The sequence below is a fragment of the Enhydra lutris genome, unplaced genomic scaffold (assembly GCF_002288905.1).
Source record: "Enhydra lutris kenyoni isolate GAN:26980312 unplaced genomic scaffold, ASM228890v2 scaffoldscaffold68, whole genome shotgun sequence".
In the NCBI taxonomy this organism is placed as follows: domain Eukaryota; kingdom Metazoa; phylum Chordata; class Mammalia; order Carnivora; family Mustelidae; genus Enhydra; species Enhydra lutris.
Window position 1 is genome coordinate 8,153,280 of NW_019154152.1, and position 16,001 is coordinate 8,169,280.

The 16,001-nt window shown below is 39.1% G+C and overlaps 2 protein-coding genes across 2 annotated transcripts; both read left to right on the plus strand.

Annotated features, from left to right (window-relative positions):
* Positions 1-231: 231 nt before the first annotated feature.
* Positions 232-1,218, plus strand: LOC111159529 (olfactory receptor 56A4-like). The gene has a single exon (XM_022522053.1). The coding sequence runs from the start codon at positions 280-282 to the stop codon at positions 1,216-1,218; it is 939 nt and encodes a 312-aa protein (XP_022377761.1). The 5' UTR covers positions 232-279.
* An 8,155-nt stretch (positions 1,219-9,373) lies between these two features.
* LOC111159534 (olfactory receptor 56A4) lies at positions 9,374-10,333 on the plus strand. Its single transcript, XM_022522060.1, has one exon. It carries the CDS (start codon positions 9,374-9,376, stop codon positions 10,331-10,333), a length of 960 nt encoding a protein of 319 aa, XP_022377768.1.
* Positions 10,334-16,001: the final 5,668 nt, after the last annotated feature.

Here is a 16,001-nt window from a genome sequence, read left to right on the forward strand (position 1 = left end):
TGATGATGATTTGAAAACTTGAGATGGGTTAAAAGCCCTGATGAAAACCTGAGTTTTAATACATGTAGAACACATATGTGATGACCACTGGGTGTTATATGCAACTAATGAATTGTTGAACACTACATCAAAAACTAATAATGTACTTACTATATGTTGCCTAACTGAATATAATAAGAAAAAAAGAGAGAAAAAAAGAACACATACTTTATATGTTGATGTATTTTTGTCCTTCTTTTGAAGGGACTCTGGATTTTTAGCTTGTTCAGGATACTTTATATGGCTTCACCCAGCAACTACTCCATTGCTCCTGTTACTGAATTTCTCCTCATCTGCTTCCCTAACAACCAGAGTTGGCAACACTGGTTGTCCCTGCCCCTCAGCCTCCTCTTCCTTCTGGCCATGGGGGCCAATGTCACCCTCCTGATCACCATCTGGCTGGAGGCCTCTCTTCATGAGCCCATGTACTACCTGCTCAGCCTCCTCTCCCTGCTGGATATCGTGCTTTGCCTGACGGTCATCCCCAAGGTCCTGGCCATCTTCTGGTTTGATCTCAGGTCCATCAGCTTTTCAGCCTGCTTCCTCCAGATGTTCATCATGAATTGCTTCCTTGCCATGGAGTCCTGTATATTCATGGTCATGGCCTATGACTGCTATGTGGCTATCTGCCACCCACTGCAATACCCATCCATCATCACTGACCAATTTGTGGTTAGAGCTACCATATTTGTTGTGGCCTGGAATGGCTTCTTTTTTCTTCCTGTTCCAGTTCTTTCTTCTCGGCTCAGATACTGTGCAGAGAACATCATCAAAAATTGTACCTGCACTAACCTGTCTGTGTCCAAACTCTCCTGTGATGACATCACCTTCAACCGGCTCTATCAGTTTGTGGCAGGCTGGACCCTACTGGGCTCTGACCTCGTCCTTATTGTTCTGTCCTACTCCTTCATCCTGAAAGCTGTGCTAAGGATCAAAGCTGAGGGTGCTGCAGCCAAGGCCCTGAGCACATGTGGTTCCCACTTCACTCTCATCCTCTTCTTCAGCACAGTCCTGCTGGTTCTGGTCATCACTAATGTGGCCAGGAAGAAGATTCCCCCAGATGTCCCCATCCTGCTCAACATCCTGCACCTCATCCCCCCAGCTCTGAACCCCATTGTTTATGGTGTGAGAACCAAGGAGATCAAGCAGGGAATCCAGAAGCTGCTGAGAAGGTTGTAAGAAGTAAAATGGATCAGATCTACCTTTGGAATTGTTAGTAGCTCTCAGGAATTATTTTTATGTTGGAAAGGAAATTTTACTTTTTAATCCCAGAATGGATTCTGATTCTTTTTATCTCAGACAACAATGAAAAGATTCTGTGAATCCTTGTTTCCTCCTGCTTCAAAGGAAACCATCTTTCCTGGATTCTGTGGTCACTTGCAAATTTGCCCTGACTGACTCCCTATCTGAGGGTCTTGCCAAGCCTTAGCCAAGTGGAGCTGGATTGGAGTGGGAGTGTTCGGCCCCAAAGAAACAAACTTTATAGTTAAAGAAATCTGCCTGTCCCGATTTGCAAAGAACACAGATGACTCTCCTGCCTCCTGTTTCAGACATGGCTTTTGTGTTGTGAGGGGTTGATTGGGCTGATGTAAGGACATTCAATCAGAATTTTGGTTTTTGGGGTTGAGTGCTTTATTGTGAATATCCCTGACTCTCTTTTTTGGCACCTGTGGCAGATGTGTCATCTCCTGGCTCCTCAGATCCTTAATAGGGGTTTACCCTATTAAGGTTTTCCATTTGTGCAACTTCCCTGGGAGTATCTTCTACTTACCCTCCCTCCTTCCTTCCCTTCCTCCTTTCCTTCTTTCTTTCCCTTTTCTTTCTTTCCTTCCTTTCTTCCTTCCTTCCTTCCTTCCTTCTGTCCATCCTCTCTCTCTATCTCTCTCCCCTCTCTCTTTCTCTTTCTTTTCCTTCCTTCCTTCCTTCCTAAGATTTTTTTGTTCAGATTTTTATTTGTAGAGGAGGTAGAAAATCTTTTAGGGTTTTTTTTTTGGGGGGGGGAGGGGTAGACTTGTATTGTTTGAAGTGTCTTATGTTCTTTACCTCATTATCTTCGTGACTCTGTAATCCTCACTTTATCCCATATACCTCCTATAAGGAACTTAGAATGCTACATCACATTTCAGGCACCATCCCTCCCCAACTATGACCTGTGCATCCTAGGCACAACTCAGCTGTCCAGTTCATTCCTTCTATTGCCATGTTTCCTTCAGCCTTCAGCCTGGGCTGGTATAGCTGTTGACAGTTTTTCCAGGATGACATAGAAGCTCTAGACTCTGATTTTCATGAATAAATGTGTTCCGTTCTTTTGCTATCCCCTTCATGATGCCACATGTTTGTCCAATGTTTCCAAGGAACATTTTATAATAACTACCTGTCTCTTTTGTGGATGAAAATTAAGAGTTTGTAGTCTGTTATTTTACCAAGCATTATTTGAAGAACATTCCCATTGGACTATCCTACTTTCTTTTGTGCCAAAACTTTTCTTGGGGTGCCTGGGTGGCTCATCAGCTAAGTCATGATCCCAGCGTCCTGGGATTGAGCCCTGCATTGGGTTTCCTGCTTCTCTCTCTCTCTCTGCCACTCTCCCTTGTTGTGCTCTCTTTCTCTCTCTCTCTCTCTGTCAAATAAATAAGTAAAATCTTAAAAAACAGAAAAACTAAACAAAAAATATTTTCCTTGATGAATGACTTATATTTAAATTTAATATTTCTGTACTATTTTAAAAAGTTATATATTTTGCAGCAGTGATTCTCTTTTCTTCCTTAGAGACCTCTATATTTTGGCTCTAACAGACTTTCAGACTTATCTCAAACTTTCTTTGTTTCCCCTACTGAGCTAAAGCAAACTGCTCACTTTTCCCTGAACATCCCCTCTTTGTGTTTGCTGTCTGTCTTTAATCATTTGACCCTTTCAACACGAACTTTCATTTACTAGTATCATCACTGCTGAACCCTATATTTCCCACGAGGCTGAAGTCAAGCAGCACTTTGCACAGGGGGACTTCTTTTAATGACTCTCACCTGGAATCGCTACTCTAGCATCTTTAGTATCTACATGACTTTCTCTGATGGTGTCATGAGTTTCTTTTCGGTTGAGAAAGTATTTTATTCATCTTTTTATTCTGCATGTTTAATTTTATCCTTCCTTATGTAGAGGAATTTAGAATAAAGATACATCGAATAAGGTGGAACATTTTATTAGTGCATATCTTGTCCCTCCCGTCCTTTGAAAACTACTAAGGAACAATGATCAAATCTTATAGTAATATGTGTTTTTATAGTACCTAATACAGAGACTATTTTTAGCCAACAATAAATGGAATTTATCTCACCCTCAGGTTGGAATAATCAGAGTAATTGGGATTTGAATCTTAGATAGACCAATCTGGCCAAATTTGCCAACTCAGGTTTTATGAGCTTTGGCTAAACTTGTTTCTTTACCTTGAAAATGGTGATAATGATCCTTATCTCTTACCATTGTCTTGAAAAGTAAATAGACTAAGTATGAAAAATTTTTCTCAGTACCTTGAATGTACATACCTTAATTACATAGACATTAAATGAATTGTTATTATTATTTTCCTAAGCACACTGCTTTCCCCGCTGCCCTCTGAATATGAAGCAGGTTATTGTTTCACACCTCATTTTCCTTGAAGTAGCAGATATTTGTGTCATTTTGTCTTCCTCTAGCTCTATAGTCATTTTATTACTAATACATTTCCTTGAGAAATCTTTTACATATGTGAAGGTTACTTTTGAAATTCCAAACTATTTGGTGCTGCATAAATCTGTCAGTCAGGGATATTCTATTCATATCTATTTCAATCTGGGTATGCCATAAGGCTACCTACAAGTGTACCTTCTGGAACTGCAAAGGCCGCCATGGGTGATACGTGGCTATGAAACCATCCAGTGCTCACCTCCTTTGAGGCTCTCTGGCTTCCAATGTCACCTGTCCCCCAAAGCTGCCTCCATGTTTCCATCTGGGATAGTGAAGGCAGAAAGGCTCTGGCACACCGGTCATGAAACAGCAGTCTGCTTTCATCACACCCAGACAGCTGTTGTAGTACATTATCTTACTGACTTGCGCCCACATGGTATGCAGATGCTCGATTGCTTTGCAGACCCTGCCCAGGACAGTAGAAAGGAATATCACTCTCAGTTTACCTGTAAAATAACCAAAGAAATAAACAGAGCCTAAATTCTGTACCAGTTATTTTCTACAGGTCCCGTGGAGTTCTTACTTTAGTCCAATTCCCCTTTTCTAGGCTATAAGGCTCTTGCAATTTCTCTTAGAACCAGCTATGACTTGGCACTTCATCTGAGAAAAGCTGCAAAGCTATGATTCTCTGCTTTGGAATTGTTCTCAGTAGAAAAGAGTGATGGTATCATTCTTTGGTGTCATCACCTTTGTTTGTATGCCTTTCTCTTTTCTGTTATGATTTCATCTGTGTGTATTATATTTCCTAATTTAGACTCTTCCTGAGTAAGGGCTTCTGGTTCTGGCACATGGATGCTACATAAACCAGATGGTAGCAGGAATCTGGGATCTTCCCTTCTGTGCAGGAAGAGGTGGCAGGGTTAGAAGAATAAAGTAGAGCAGCATTATCTCAGTCCTAGGCAATAATCAGGGGCAGTGGTAGCATAGCTAGTGAGGTGAGGGCGATATCAAACCCAAGATTCCCTTTGAAAGACATAGAGACAAGTTCAAAGCAAAAGAGGCAGTGTCTTACCCAGCTATGGCCCATCATCTGAAATGTGATGGCAAACCCAGTCACGGGATTCAGACCTTGTGGAAATGAGAAAGAGAGAACCGTGTCCAGCCTCTTCTCCAGCTCCCTCACTCCTATTCCTGGTACCTAGAAGCTTTCCACAGCATTTCCCCTTTACTGCTGTGTATACTCAGATGAAGCCTATACTCACCAATAAGTTAGGTTTTCATGTTCTTATCATGCCCTCTCATTAATAATTTTTTGAAGTGTCCATTCCTATTTCCAATCAAGCCACTGCACTGTGGGTAATAGAGGAAATGATATGTCCATAACATGCTAGCTGCATGGCCCATTTTTGTACAGTGGTCATAATGAGATGACCCTAGTTTAAGGATAATATTAAACTCTCATTTAATCATAATTTTTCTAAGAGTACACTTAAGACCTGAAATAAATTTCTCTCTGTTCTAAGTCTAGAAATACTTGTTTTAAAAATGTATGTGATCTTTATTTAGAAGCACCCTTCTCCCAAAAGTTTTCCTCAACTCTCTCCTTGTTCACTGCTACTCCTATATTAGATTTTTCTTCTTTGTTTTCTCTGCTTTCTTCTCTGCCTCCTCTCCTGAGAATATGTACCTTAGGCTCTAGGTTCAGATGGCTTAACCTCTGTTTTAACCTCTGTGGGCTGTGGGGAGGGAAGAGACAGGATGGGCCGTAGGGCCTTAAAAATAGCTTCTGGAGCCTCTGAAGGGCTTGGCTAGGTGGTGCAGTAATAGTCATAAATAACAGCGGTAGAGTACAGCCTCCTTAAGCTGGTAGGTCTGGTTTGGAGGCAGGAAAATCATGAAGATAGGAGTGATACAGCATGTTGGCCTCCAGGTATTCAGTATTCAATACAAGCAGGGAGAAGGAATCTTCTGGTAGAATTGTAGTAGGCCTGGTGCTACAGATTCCGATTCTATCAAGTGGTCTGAATCTGGTGCATCACTGCTTTGCACCATGGGGTTTGAACTCATGAACCTAAGATCAAGACCTGAACTGAGATAAAGAGTTGGATGCCTAACTGACTGAGCCACCCTTGTGCCCCTGTATCACTGCTTTTATTTAGGAGCAAAATTTTTCTAGTATAAGCTATACCCTTCCCCTTTAGAAAAGCTGAGAGCAGGGTGAGTGCTCTTGAATTAAATCTATATCTTCATTATTGCTTATGGTAGCTAGAGACCCAGAGTTGATTTCCTCAACTGCAATCCTGGTTCCCTACAGAAGATTGCCATAGAAGCACTAGATTGGATAGGATCGGTAATCCCAATTGCCTTGATTACTCCCTCTTGGCCATACGCTCTCATCCTGCCTTGTCTCCCAGTGCTCCTTCTTGCTTCTCTCACTGGGACAGAATAGATTTCTATTATTCATGTTACCATGCTCCCCAGAAGACTGAATGTGGAGTCAATTCCTTATTTTTGGTTCACTGTAAAGGAAAAAGAACATAATGACTGACTGGAAATGAAGCAGATGAATTTATAGGAATAGATTTATTTCTTTAGGGTAACTGGAATCTAGTCACAGGTAAGTTTGTATGGTCTAAGAGGACAAACAGTTTTATCTGGATTTATGTTTGAAGCTATAGCTGTAACCTTGAGTCTACCCTCTGAACTCTACTCCTTTGTCACCCTTTGTTAACAAAACCTAGTTCCAGGCCCCGAATATATCTTATGTGGAAGAATGGTGTTCCTATAGACCACATTTGGAGATATCTAGATATTCTGGTATTCTTTGCTGACTAGTGACACTAACTCCAAAAAAATTTAATCACCTCACTGGTTTAAGTTAGGGGTCAGGGCAAGAGTGACAATCTAACTTGAGTCAGGGAGGTAGGGGTTGCTGGAAAGTCCTAATCTCTGATAGAAGCATCTATGTTATCTAAGCTGGGAGCTCTGGATGTGTTGATTATCTCTGTCCTTAATCATTCCCATCCTGAAGTTTGAAAGATCAATTTACTAAATAATCTCTAAAGGAAATCTGATGGGGAGTATTGAAAAAGAAAATAAACTGTAAAGTTGAGCTGACCCAGGGTCAAATGAATGGAATTTCCATAAATAACCCAAGATATAGATACTATTTGCCAATACAAAAAGTGAATTCCTGTTAAGCAAAATAGAAAGAGGAATGTTTAGTTTCCCAGAACTCTAGATACAATGTCCAATACAGTATATATCCAGTCCATGTGTGGCTTAAAATGTGGCTAGTCAGAATTAGGATGTGCTGCATGTATAAAATGTGCCTGATTTTGAAGACTTAATGCAAAATCAAAAAGAATGTCAAAGCTCTTTAACAGTTTTTCAGATTGATACATGTTGAAGTGATAACACTTTGGCTATATTGAGGTAAATAACATATTATTAAAATTAATTTCATGTATTTCCTTTGAGTTTTTTAAGGTAGCTACTAGAGATGCAAAATTATGTACGTGGCTCACAATGTATTTCTATTGGAATTGCTGCTAGAGATTATATAGCAAATATGGAAACTGATAGGTAATACTATTGATTAGGCAATATAGAGAAACAATTTATTTTTTCCAATTTCAAAATCTGCCTTCAAATATTTACACTTACTTTACCTTCTTACCTCTCAGGAAAGACAGGGAAGTTGGCTTTAGGAGGGTTGAACACTGATTAGGACCACTGCCCTTGTTTTTTTTTGTTGTTTGTTTGTTTTGTTTTTTTTTTTTCTTTTCAGTGAAACAGAATTCATTGTTTTTGCACCACACCCAGTGCTCCATGCAATATGTGCTCTCCTTAATACCCACCACCTGGTTCCCCCAACCTCCCACCCCCCACCCCTTCAAAACCCTCAGATTGTTTTTCAGAGTCCATAGTCTCTCATGGTTCACCTCCCCTTCCAATTTCCCTCAACTCCCTTCTCCTCTCCATCTCCCAGGACCACTGCCATTGTTGATAAAAACTGGCTTATTTTGGGTATCCTCAAAGCATGGAAAACAAAGTGTCACTGAACATGTCACTCAGCGTTCTGAGATAAGCCTTAGCATGGCAGCCATATAAAGTTTATCTCAGAAATGTCTTAAATGCTCATAACGGGTTAGGGTGTACCAGGCAAGGAGTCCATGTGAACCTGGGTTCAGTGTTTGTGACTGGGTTTGTGACTGATGGATAATCCACATGGAATCAGATGAAAACAGCAGTTGTTACTATCCCTCACTCTTTGGTAGTAGTGTTGGACTAAAACTGCTGACTCTTGCAATTTCTTGTTCTTATCCCTACTGCTTGCCCAAGATATTAGGAGACTTTTTCATACCTTCTTGTTTCAAAGTATATTCTTTTTTAGACTTCTCTAAGATGCTATTTCCTATATAAATGATAGCCATGACTCTACTGAAGTCTTTTTTTATTGTGTTATGTTAGTCACCATAAAATATATCATTAGTTTTTGATGTATTGAAGTCTTTAGGTATTTCATGTGGATGCATGTAGTCCTGATTTCTCCTTTCCCTGTGATGTCATCTCTTGGAAGAGGAACAGGGGTATGCATTTGTGTAGGGCCTATGGTTGATCTGCTCTATCAATAGAGCCTGCATATGTGTCTTGGTATAATAGGTAGTACTAGTATAGTAGGTAGCTGTAGATTCAGACTTCATAATTTCAAAGCATGGCTACACCATTGTGATTTTAATAAAATGACTTTACTTACTTTTGCCTTTGTTTCCTCCTTTGTAAAATTGGACTATCAATGGTGTTTTGTTATAAGGAGGATGATCGTATCAACCAAGTTGGGAAACTATTAAGAGTGTGTAAGGGCTTAAATGGGAATTATCCCAGGCAAATAGGAAATATGGTCATTCTACTATCATCCTACTTACAGGATTTTTTAAAAAGATTTTATTTATTTATTTGAAAGACAAAGATCACAAGTAGGCAGAAAGGCAGGCAGAGAGAGAGGAAGGGAAGCAGGCTCCCTGCTGAGCAGAGAGCCTGATGTGGGGCTCCATCCCAGGACCCTGGGATCATGACCTGAGCCGAAGGCAGAGGCTTTAACCCACTGAGCCACCCAGGTGCCCCTACTTACTGGATTTTTAACAGGATGGATGAGTTCATATTTATAAAGTACTTAGGAGGGGATTATACAAAGTGAAATAAGTCAAGCAGAGAAAGACAATTATCATATGGTTTCACTTATATATAGAACATAAGGAATAGTGTGGGGGACTAGCGGGGAAGGGAGGGAAAACTGAATGGGAAGAACTCTGAGAGGAAGACAAATCAGGAGAGATTCTGGACTCTAGGAAACAAACTGAAGGTTACAGAAGGCAAAGGGGTGCGGGGATGGGGTAGCCAGGTGTTAGGTATTAAGGAGGGCACACACTGCATGGGGCACTGGGTGTTATAAGAAACTAATGAAATGTTGAACACTACATCAAAAACTAATGATGTACTATATGGTGGCTAACTGAACATAATAAAAAAAAGAATAGTGCCAGACACTTAGCTATTATTAAGTGGTTCTATGAAAAATAAGTTACTTCCCCATGGGTATTCTTATTGTTTCTTATTTCTTATTGATTTATTCTTGTCTTACCCTTTAAGGTTTTCTGAAGTGTCAGTAATGAGTAGGACACTTTATATGGCTTCACCCAGCAACTACTCCACTACTCCAGTCTCTGAATTCCTCCTCATCTGCTTCCCTAACTATCAGAATTGGCAGCACTGGCTGTCCCTGCCCCTCAGCCTCCTCTTCCTTCTGGCCATGGGGGCCAATGTCACCCTCCTGATCACCATCTGGCTGGAGGCCTCTCTTCATGAGCCCATGTACTACCTGCTCAGCCTCCTCTCCTTGCTGGATATCGTGCTCTGCCTGACGGTCATCCCCAAGGTCCTGGCCATCTTCTGGTTTGATCTCAGGTCCATCAGCTTTTCAGCCTGCTTCCTCCAGATGTTCATCATGAATAGTTTTCTGACCATGGAGTCCTGCACATTCATGGTCATGGCCTATGACCACTATGTGGCCATCTGCCACCCACTACGATACCCAACCATCATCACTGACCAATTTGTGATTAAAGCTACGATCTTTGTTGTGGCCCGGAATGGCCTTCTTACTATGCCTATCCCCATACTTTCTTCTCGGCTCAGATACTGTGCAGAGAACATCATCAAGAATTGTATCTGCACTAACCTGTCTGTGTCCAAACTCTCCTGTGATGACATCACCTTCAATCAGCTCTATCAGTTTGTGGCAGGCTGGACTCTACTGGGCTCTGACCTCATCCTAATAGTTCTGTCCTACTCCTTCATCCTGAAAGCTGTGCTAAGGATCAAGGCTGAGGGTGCTACAGCCAAAGCTCTAGGCACTTGTGGTTCCCACTTCATCCTCATCCTCTTTTTTAGCACAGTCCTGCTGGTTCTGGTCATCACTAACGTGGCCAGGAAGAAGATTCCCCCAGATGTCCCCATCCTGCTCAACATCCTGCACCACCTCATCCCCCCAGCTCTGAACCCTATTGTTTATGGTGTGAGAACCAAGGAGATCAAGCAGGGAATCCAGAAGCTGCTGCGAAGGTTGTAAGAGGTAAAAATGGGTGAGAGCTAACCTGGAGAATTGAAATTGATGAAGGGGAATAGTTTTCATGATGCATAGGAAATTTAGTTACTTCAGGAATAAGTTTGGATTTTTCATTCTCCAAATTTTCAGTTGATTAAGGGGATATTCTTATCCTGACTCCTACTTTCCCTGCACTGACTGGAACCTTAGTTTTTTTGCATTCTGGAGTTATCTGGAAGTTTCTTTCAACCTCATCTGTGTGAGAGAGACTTGTCAAGTTATATATAAGTACAGGGACTTAATTAGAGTGAATCTCTTTTTCAAACAAAGAAAAAATAGTATTCTAGTCACTTTCAGTGCCTCTCAGTTTCCTCAATTGCTTAATACTTAGATATGTATTAGACCACTTGGTTCTACCTGACACAGTTCAAACTGGTTTTGTGTCATGAATGGATCTCCTGCGAAGTTACAGAAGTTGGCTCTAAACCTTTGATTCTTACAGTGAGAGAATGACATGTATCACCCACTGCCTCCTGTAAGCCCTGCCAGATATTGTTAATATATTTATCTAATGCCACTTCTTTGGATTATGAATTTCCTGGAGTTCTTTACTTAGTTTTAATGAATTAAAAAATACTAAGATGACTCATTTTTCTGTGTGTGCATTTTGTTTTAAGTGGAAGTGTGTTCTGTTTTCAGATGTGCTTTACTAACTTGTGTCTTCATCCCCTCCTATCTCACTTTTCCATCAGATTTCAGGAACAATCTATATCCCCATTTTTTCCTGCTTATCTTAGATATACAGTTAAGTTGACTTATTCATTCTACTTTCAGCTCTGTTGTGTCAATCCTCATAGTCTGTGCTGGTGCCAATATAACATCCTATGGGATCCAGACAACCATATTAGGGGGTTATTTGAACAAGGACAGGTGTGTTTAATTCTTTTCAGTTCCCTTCCTGATCATGCCCTGAAAATGGTGGGGATTCATGTATTAGACAATATTTCCTGGGATTAATTTGCATTGGCAAGAGTCCCCTCTTTATTATTATTTTTAAATTATTTTTTAAAATTTTTAAACAGGCAATTAGATAAAGAAGGTATGGTCCATATTTACAATGGAATATTACACCTCCATCAGAAAGGATGAATACCCAACTTTTAAAAAAATTTAATTTTTTTCAGTGATCCAAAATTCATTATTTATGCACCACACCCAGTGCTCCATGCAATATGTGCCCTCCTTAATACCCACCACCAGGCTCACTCAACCCCCCAACCCACCTCCCCTCCAAAACCCTCAGTTTGTTTCTCAGAGTCCATAGTGTCTCATGGTTTGTCTCCGCCTCTGGTTTCCCCCAACTCACTTCTCCTCTCCATCTCCCAATGTCCTCTGTGTTATTCCTTATGTTCCACAAGTAAGTGAAACCATATGATAATTGACTCTCTCTGCTTGACTTATTTCATTCAGCATAATCTCCTCCAGTCCTGTCCATGTTGATACAAAAGTTGGGTATTCATCCTTTCTGATGGAGGCATAATACTCCATCAGAATATATGTATATATATGTATATGTATGTGGACCATATTGTATATATGGACCATATCTTCTTTATCTATTTGTCTGTTGAAAGGCATCTTTGCTCTTTCCACAGTTTGGTGACTATGGCTGTTGCTGCTATGAACATTGGTGTACAGATGGCCCTTCTTTTCACTACATCTGTATCTTTGGGGTAAATACCCAGTAGTGCAATTGCAGGGTGATAGGGAAGCTCTATTTTTACTTTCTTAGGAATCTCCACACTGTTTTCCAAAGTGGCTGTACCAACTTGTAGTCCCACCAACAGTGTAAGAGGGTTCCCCTTTCTCCACATCCTCTCCAACACTTGTTTCCTGTCTTGTTAATTTTGGCCATTCTAACTTGTGTAAGGTGGTATCTCAATGTGGTTTTGATTTGAATCTCCCTGATGGCTAGTGATGATGAACATTTTTTCATGTGTCTGATAGCCATTTGTATGTCTTTGGAGAAGTGTCTGTTCATGTCTTCTGCCCATTTTTTGACGTGATTATCTGTTTTGTAATACCCAATTTTTGTATCAACATGGACAGGCCTGGAGGAGATTATGCTGAGTGAAATAAGTCAAGCAGAGAGAGTCAATTTTATCATATGGTTTCACTTACTTGTGGAACATAAGGAATAACACAGAGGACATTTGGAGAAGGAGATGAGAAGGGTGATGGGGGAAATTGGAGGAGGAGATAAACCATGAGAGACTGTGGACTCTGAGAAACAAACTGAGGGTTTTGGAGGGGAGGTGGGTGAGGGGTTGGGTGAGCCTGGTGGTGGGTATTAAGGAGGGCACATATTGCATGGAGCACTGGGTGTGATGCATAAACAATGAATCTTGGAACACTGGAAAGATAAAATAAAGTTTAACAGAGTCCCCTTTTGGATACTGAGAGCCTCACATATAAGAGCCATTTGAGAATGTCTTCTAACATAGCTGATCTATGATGTACCTAGCCATTCTTGGAAAATTTACAAACTAATTTATCATTCCTATAGCATTGTCTTTAACCAAAATAATAGCTTTGATCTACCCTCTCTTCTCTTTTCCACAGCTCGAAAGATTGATCCTAACCAAACACTGTCCTAGTCACCCATCATTCCATTTGTTCCTAGCTCATTATTTTCAGATTATACCCATTGATATTTATTCTTAAAGTCTATGCTCAAGAATCTTCTTCCATATAGAAAACCAGTACCAGTGTCTTCATTTGACAAACTGCAAGTCTCAATTTAAACTCCACCTTCTTTACAATCCTTCCCTTTATTCACCCCAGCAGAAGTAATCTATCTTAAACAACATGTGTATCTCCCTCTAACACTAGATTATGAATTCCTGAGTCTGTTGAGAGTTTTATTCATCTTCTTAACTTTATTTACTTATGACTAGTAGCACAATTGTTTACATATCTTAGTTATTTTTGTTGAGCTAAAGTGAAGAATTTATACATGCACATCTTGTTTCTTATTTCCTCTGAAAATTAGGGGAAAGATCAAGTTGTTAATATAATGTATTCTCCAAAGCACTTTACAAAAAACCTTATATAACTCCCATTCAAGTTGATCTTATATAACATAGTACCTAAGATTGCTTCTCTTGGATGAGATAAGACTGAATCTTTATTTATTTGAATCTGAGGTATACCAATTGACACTGACTGGATGTGTAATTTTTGATTCACTGATCTGAGCTCTCATTTTCTCATTTCAGAATAGTGATAATAGGCCTTTTATTATGTAATTTATCTGATTATTGGGTGACCCACTCTAGGAAAAGTTTTCAACCAGAGACTAAAACATCCTAAGAACTTATAAATGGGAACCCATTTTATTATTTTCTTATAAACACTGATTTCTCTCATGTCGTCAAAAGAAGATGCTCTTCATTATCTTATACACCATGACGCATTTCAGAGGTGCTCTGCCCTGCTCTGTGTGTCATTCCTGGTCCTCAGTGCAATTTCTTGATTATTGTGCATTACTAACTTGTAAAATCCTTTCCTTATTTAAACCTCATGATGTTGTGACATGGCACACTCAGTCATTCCTTGTTCTAAGTCATCTTTTAAAATCTTGGTCCTGCTGCCTCATTTCAGATGTTGGCAGTTGCCTAAGAGTCTGGCTGGAATGCATCCAGACTAAAAGCACCTCTCTTCACAATGAAAGCCTGGAGGGATCTCAAGTGAGCCAGTGAAGAACATGTACTCACAGATTCACTACCTGTATTTCTATAATTTTTCATGTCACTATTTCATTTTTAAAAAATTTATTAAATTAAACCATAAGTGACTCTTAATCTCACAAAACAAACTGAGGGTTAATGGGGGGAGGGGGGTTGGGGGGGTGGGATTATGGACATTGGGGAGGGTATGTGCTATGGTGAGTGCTGTGAAGTGTGTAAACTTGATGATTCACAGACCTGTACTCCTGGGGATAAAAAGATATTATATGTTTAAAAAATAAATAAATAAAATTAAAAAAAAAAAAGTTATACCAGGAAAAAAAAAAAAAAAAAAAAAGATGTATTGGGCTTTGAAGACTTGGTAAGAGAAAAAAGAATATAAAATATCTCATTAATGATTCCCTTATATTGAAGGAATAAATTCCTTATATTGATTACACATTGAAATAGTTTTGAATATATTGTGTTAAATAAAATATATTATCAAAACAAAACAAAAAAAATTTATTAAATTAAATAAAATTTAATTTCATGTTACTATTTCATTTTTAAGGTTTTAAATTTCATTCAAAAATGAAATACGAATTTATAGAAAAATGAAATTTTCTATAATTCATCTCTTGAGGCACACAAAAGTATTTCATAGATTGTCCACATTGGCCATCTTTTTTTTTTTTTAAATTTCTGGATACCTAGAATTTCATATCTAAAGGGATTTTAAAGTCATCAAATCTAGAGTCCTCTTGGAATTTCCACTAAAGATTATTTGATAAATAAGCATTCAAGATTTCCTTAATTTACTTGATTGATAAGAAACTATCTTCTAGCATTTGGGATGGAAAACCTCTGTTTCCATTTGGGATTTTAAAAATTCTCTCACTTGTCTGTATTTTTTTCCTTGGGCCCCTATGGAAACTTTATGATGAGTTAAATTTCTAGTACTAGCTTCAATTATTTTAACAATGTTCCATTTAATAGCTTGTAGGCCTGATGGTTCTAAAAGAGGTATATTGCCCCCTCCCTTTATAAATAATATCTTATTTCCCTGTAATGTGCTTTCTCCTTTATAAGTTCTATTAGGTTAATATTTGTCACTGATTTTTGTACTTCCTACTGAATCAAGCAGAATAACAAACACATAAAAGATGTTTAACACATGCATATGTGATAGATTAAAAGAATGTGGAATGTACTAAAATGGGAAAATGAAATGATATGTGGAATGAAGCATATAATAAAATAGAATGTGAGAGGTAAATTTTATATTTAGGAATGCGGTCCTAAATGTATGGTATTTCTTACAGACAAAAGTCCAATGCATGCGTTTTTAAGATGCTCTGGGTGAAGAGCTATAAACCTTTCTTTTCTCTTTTTGTATTTAAATACATACATTTTTCCTTCACCTTTGGAAGTACGTAGGTCTGTGTAAGTGTGTCTGTAGGTAGGTAGGTAGGTAGGTATGTTTGTGTAGGAGTGAAATACTTCAGGGAATGGTGACGACGAGGACAGGAAACTCAGCATCTCTATTATCTTTTGATCTACAAGAGAGGCAATATTATGACTTTAGCAATCTTATGGAGCCCAGACAAGAGCATAAGTCAACAAGAAGCTGAAGTGTCATACACTGGCAGCAGACTACTGAATAAGATACCACTTAATTTTACACAGTACCTTCAAAACATCCATTTAAAGGCTTAGCACAAGGTAAATCAGAGAAAGACAAGCACTGTATGTTTCACTTATATGTGGAATCTAAAACAAATCAAACCTGTAAAAAACAAAAAGTAGAATGGTAGTTACCAGGGGATGGAGTGTGGGGAGGATAAGACTGATAGTGTGTAAGGGTGTAAACTTGTAATGAGTGGTAATAGCCCATAGAGATCTAGTGCACAGTATAATGAATATAGATAATAATACTGTACTATAATTATTTAACATGATAA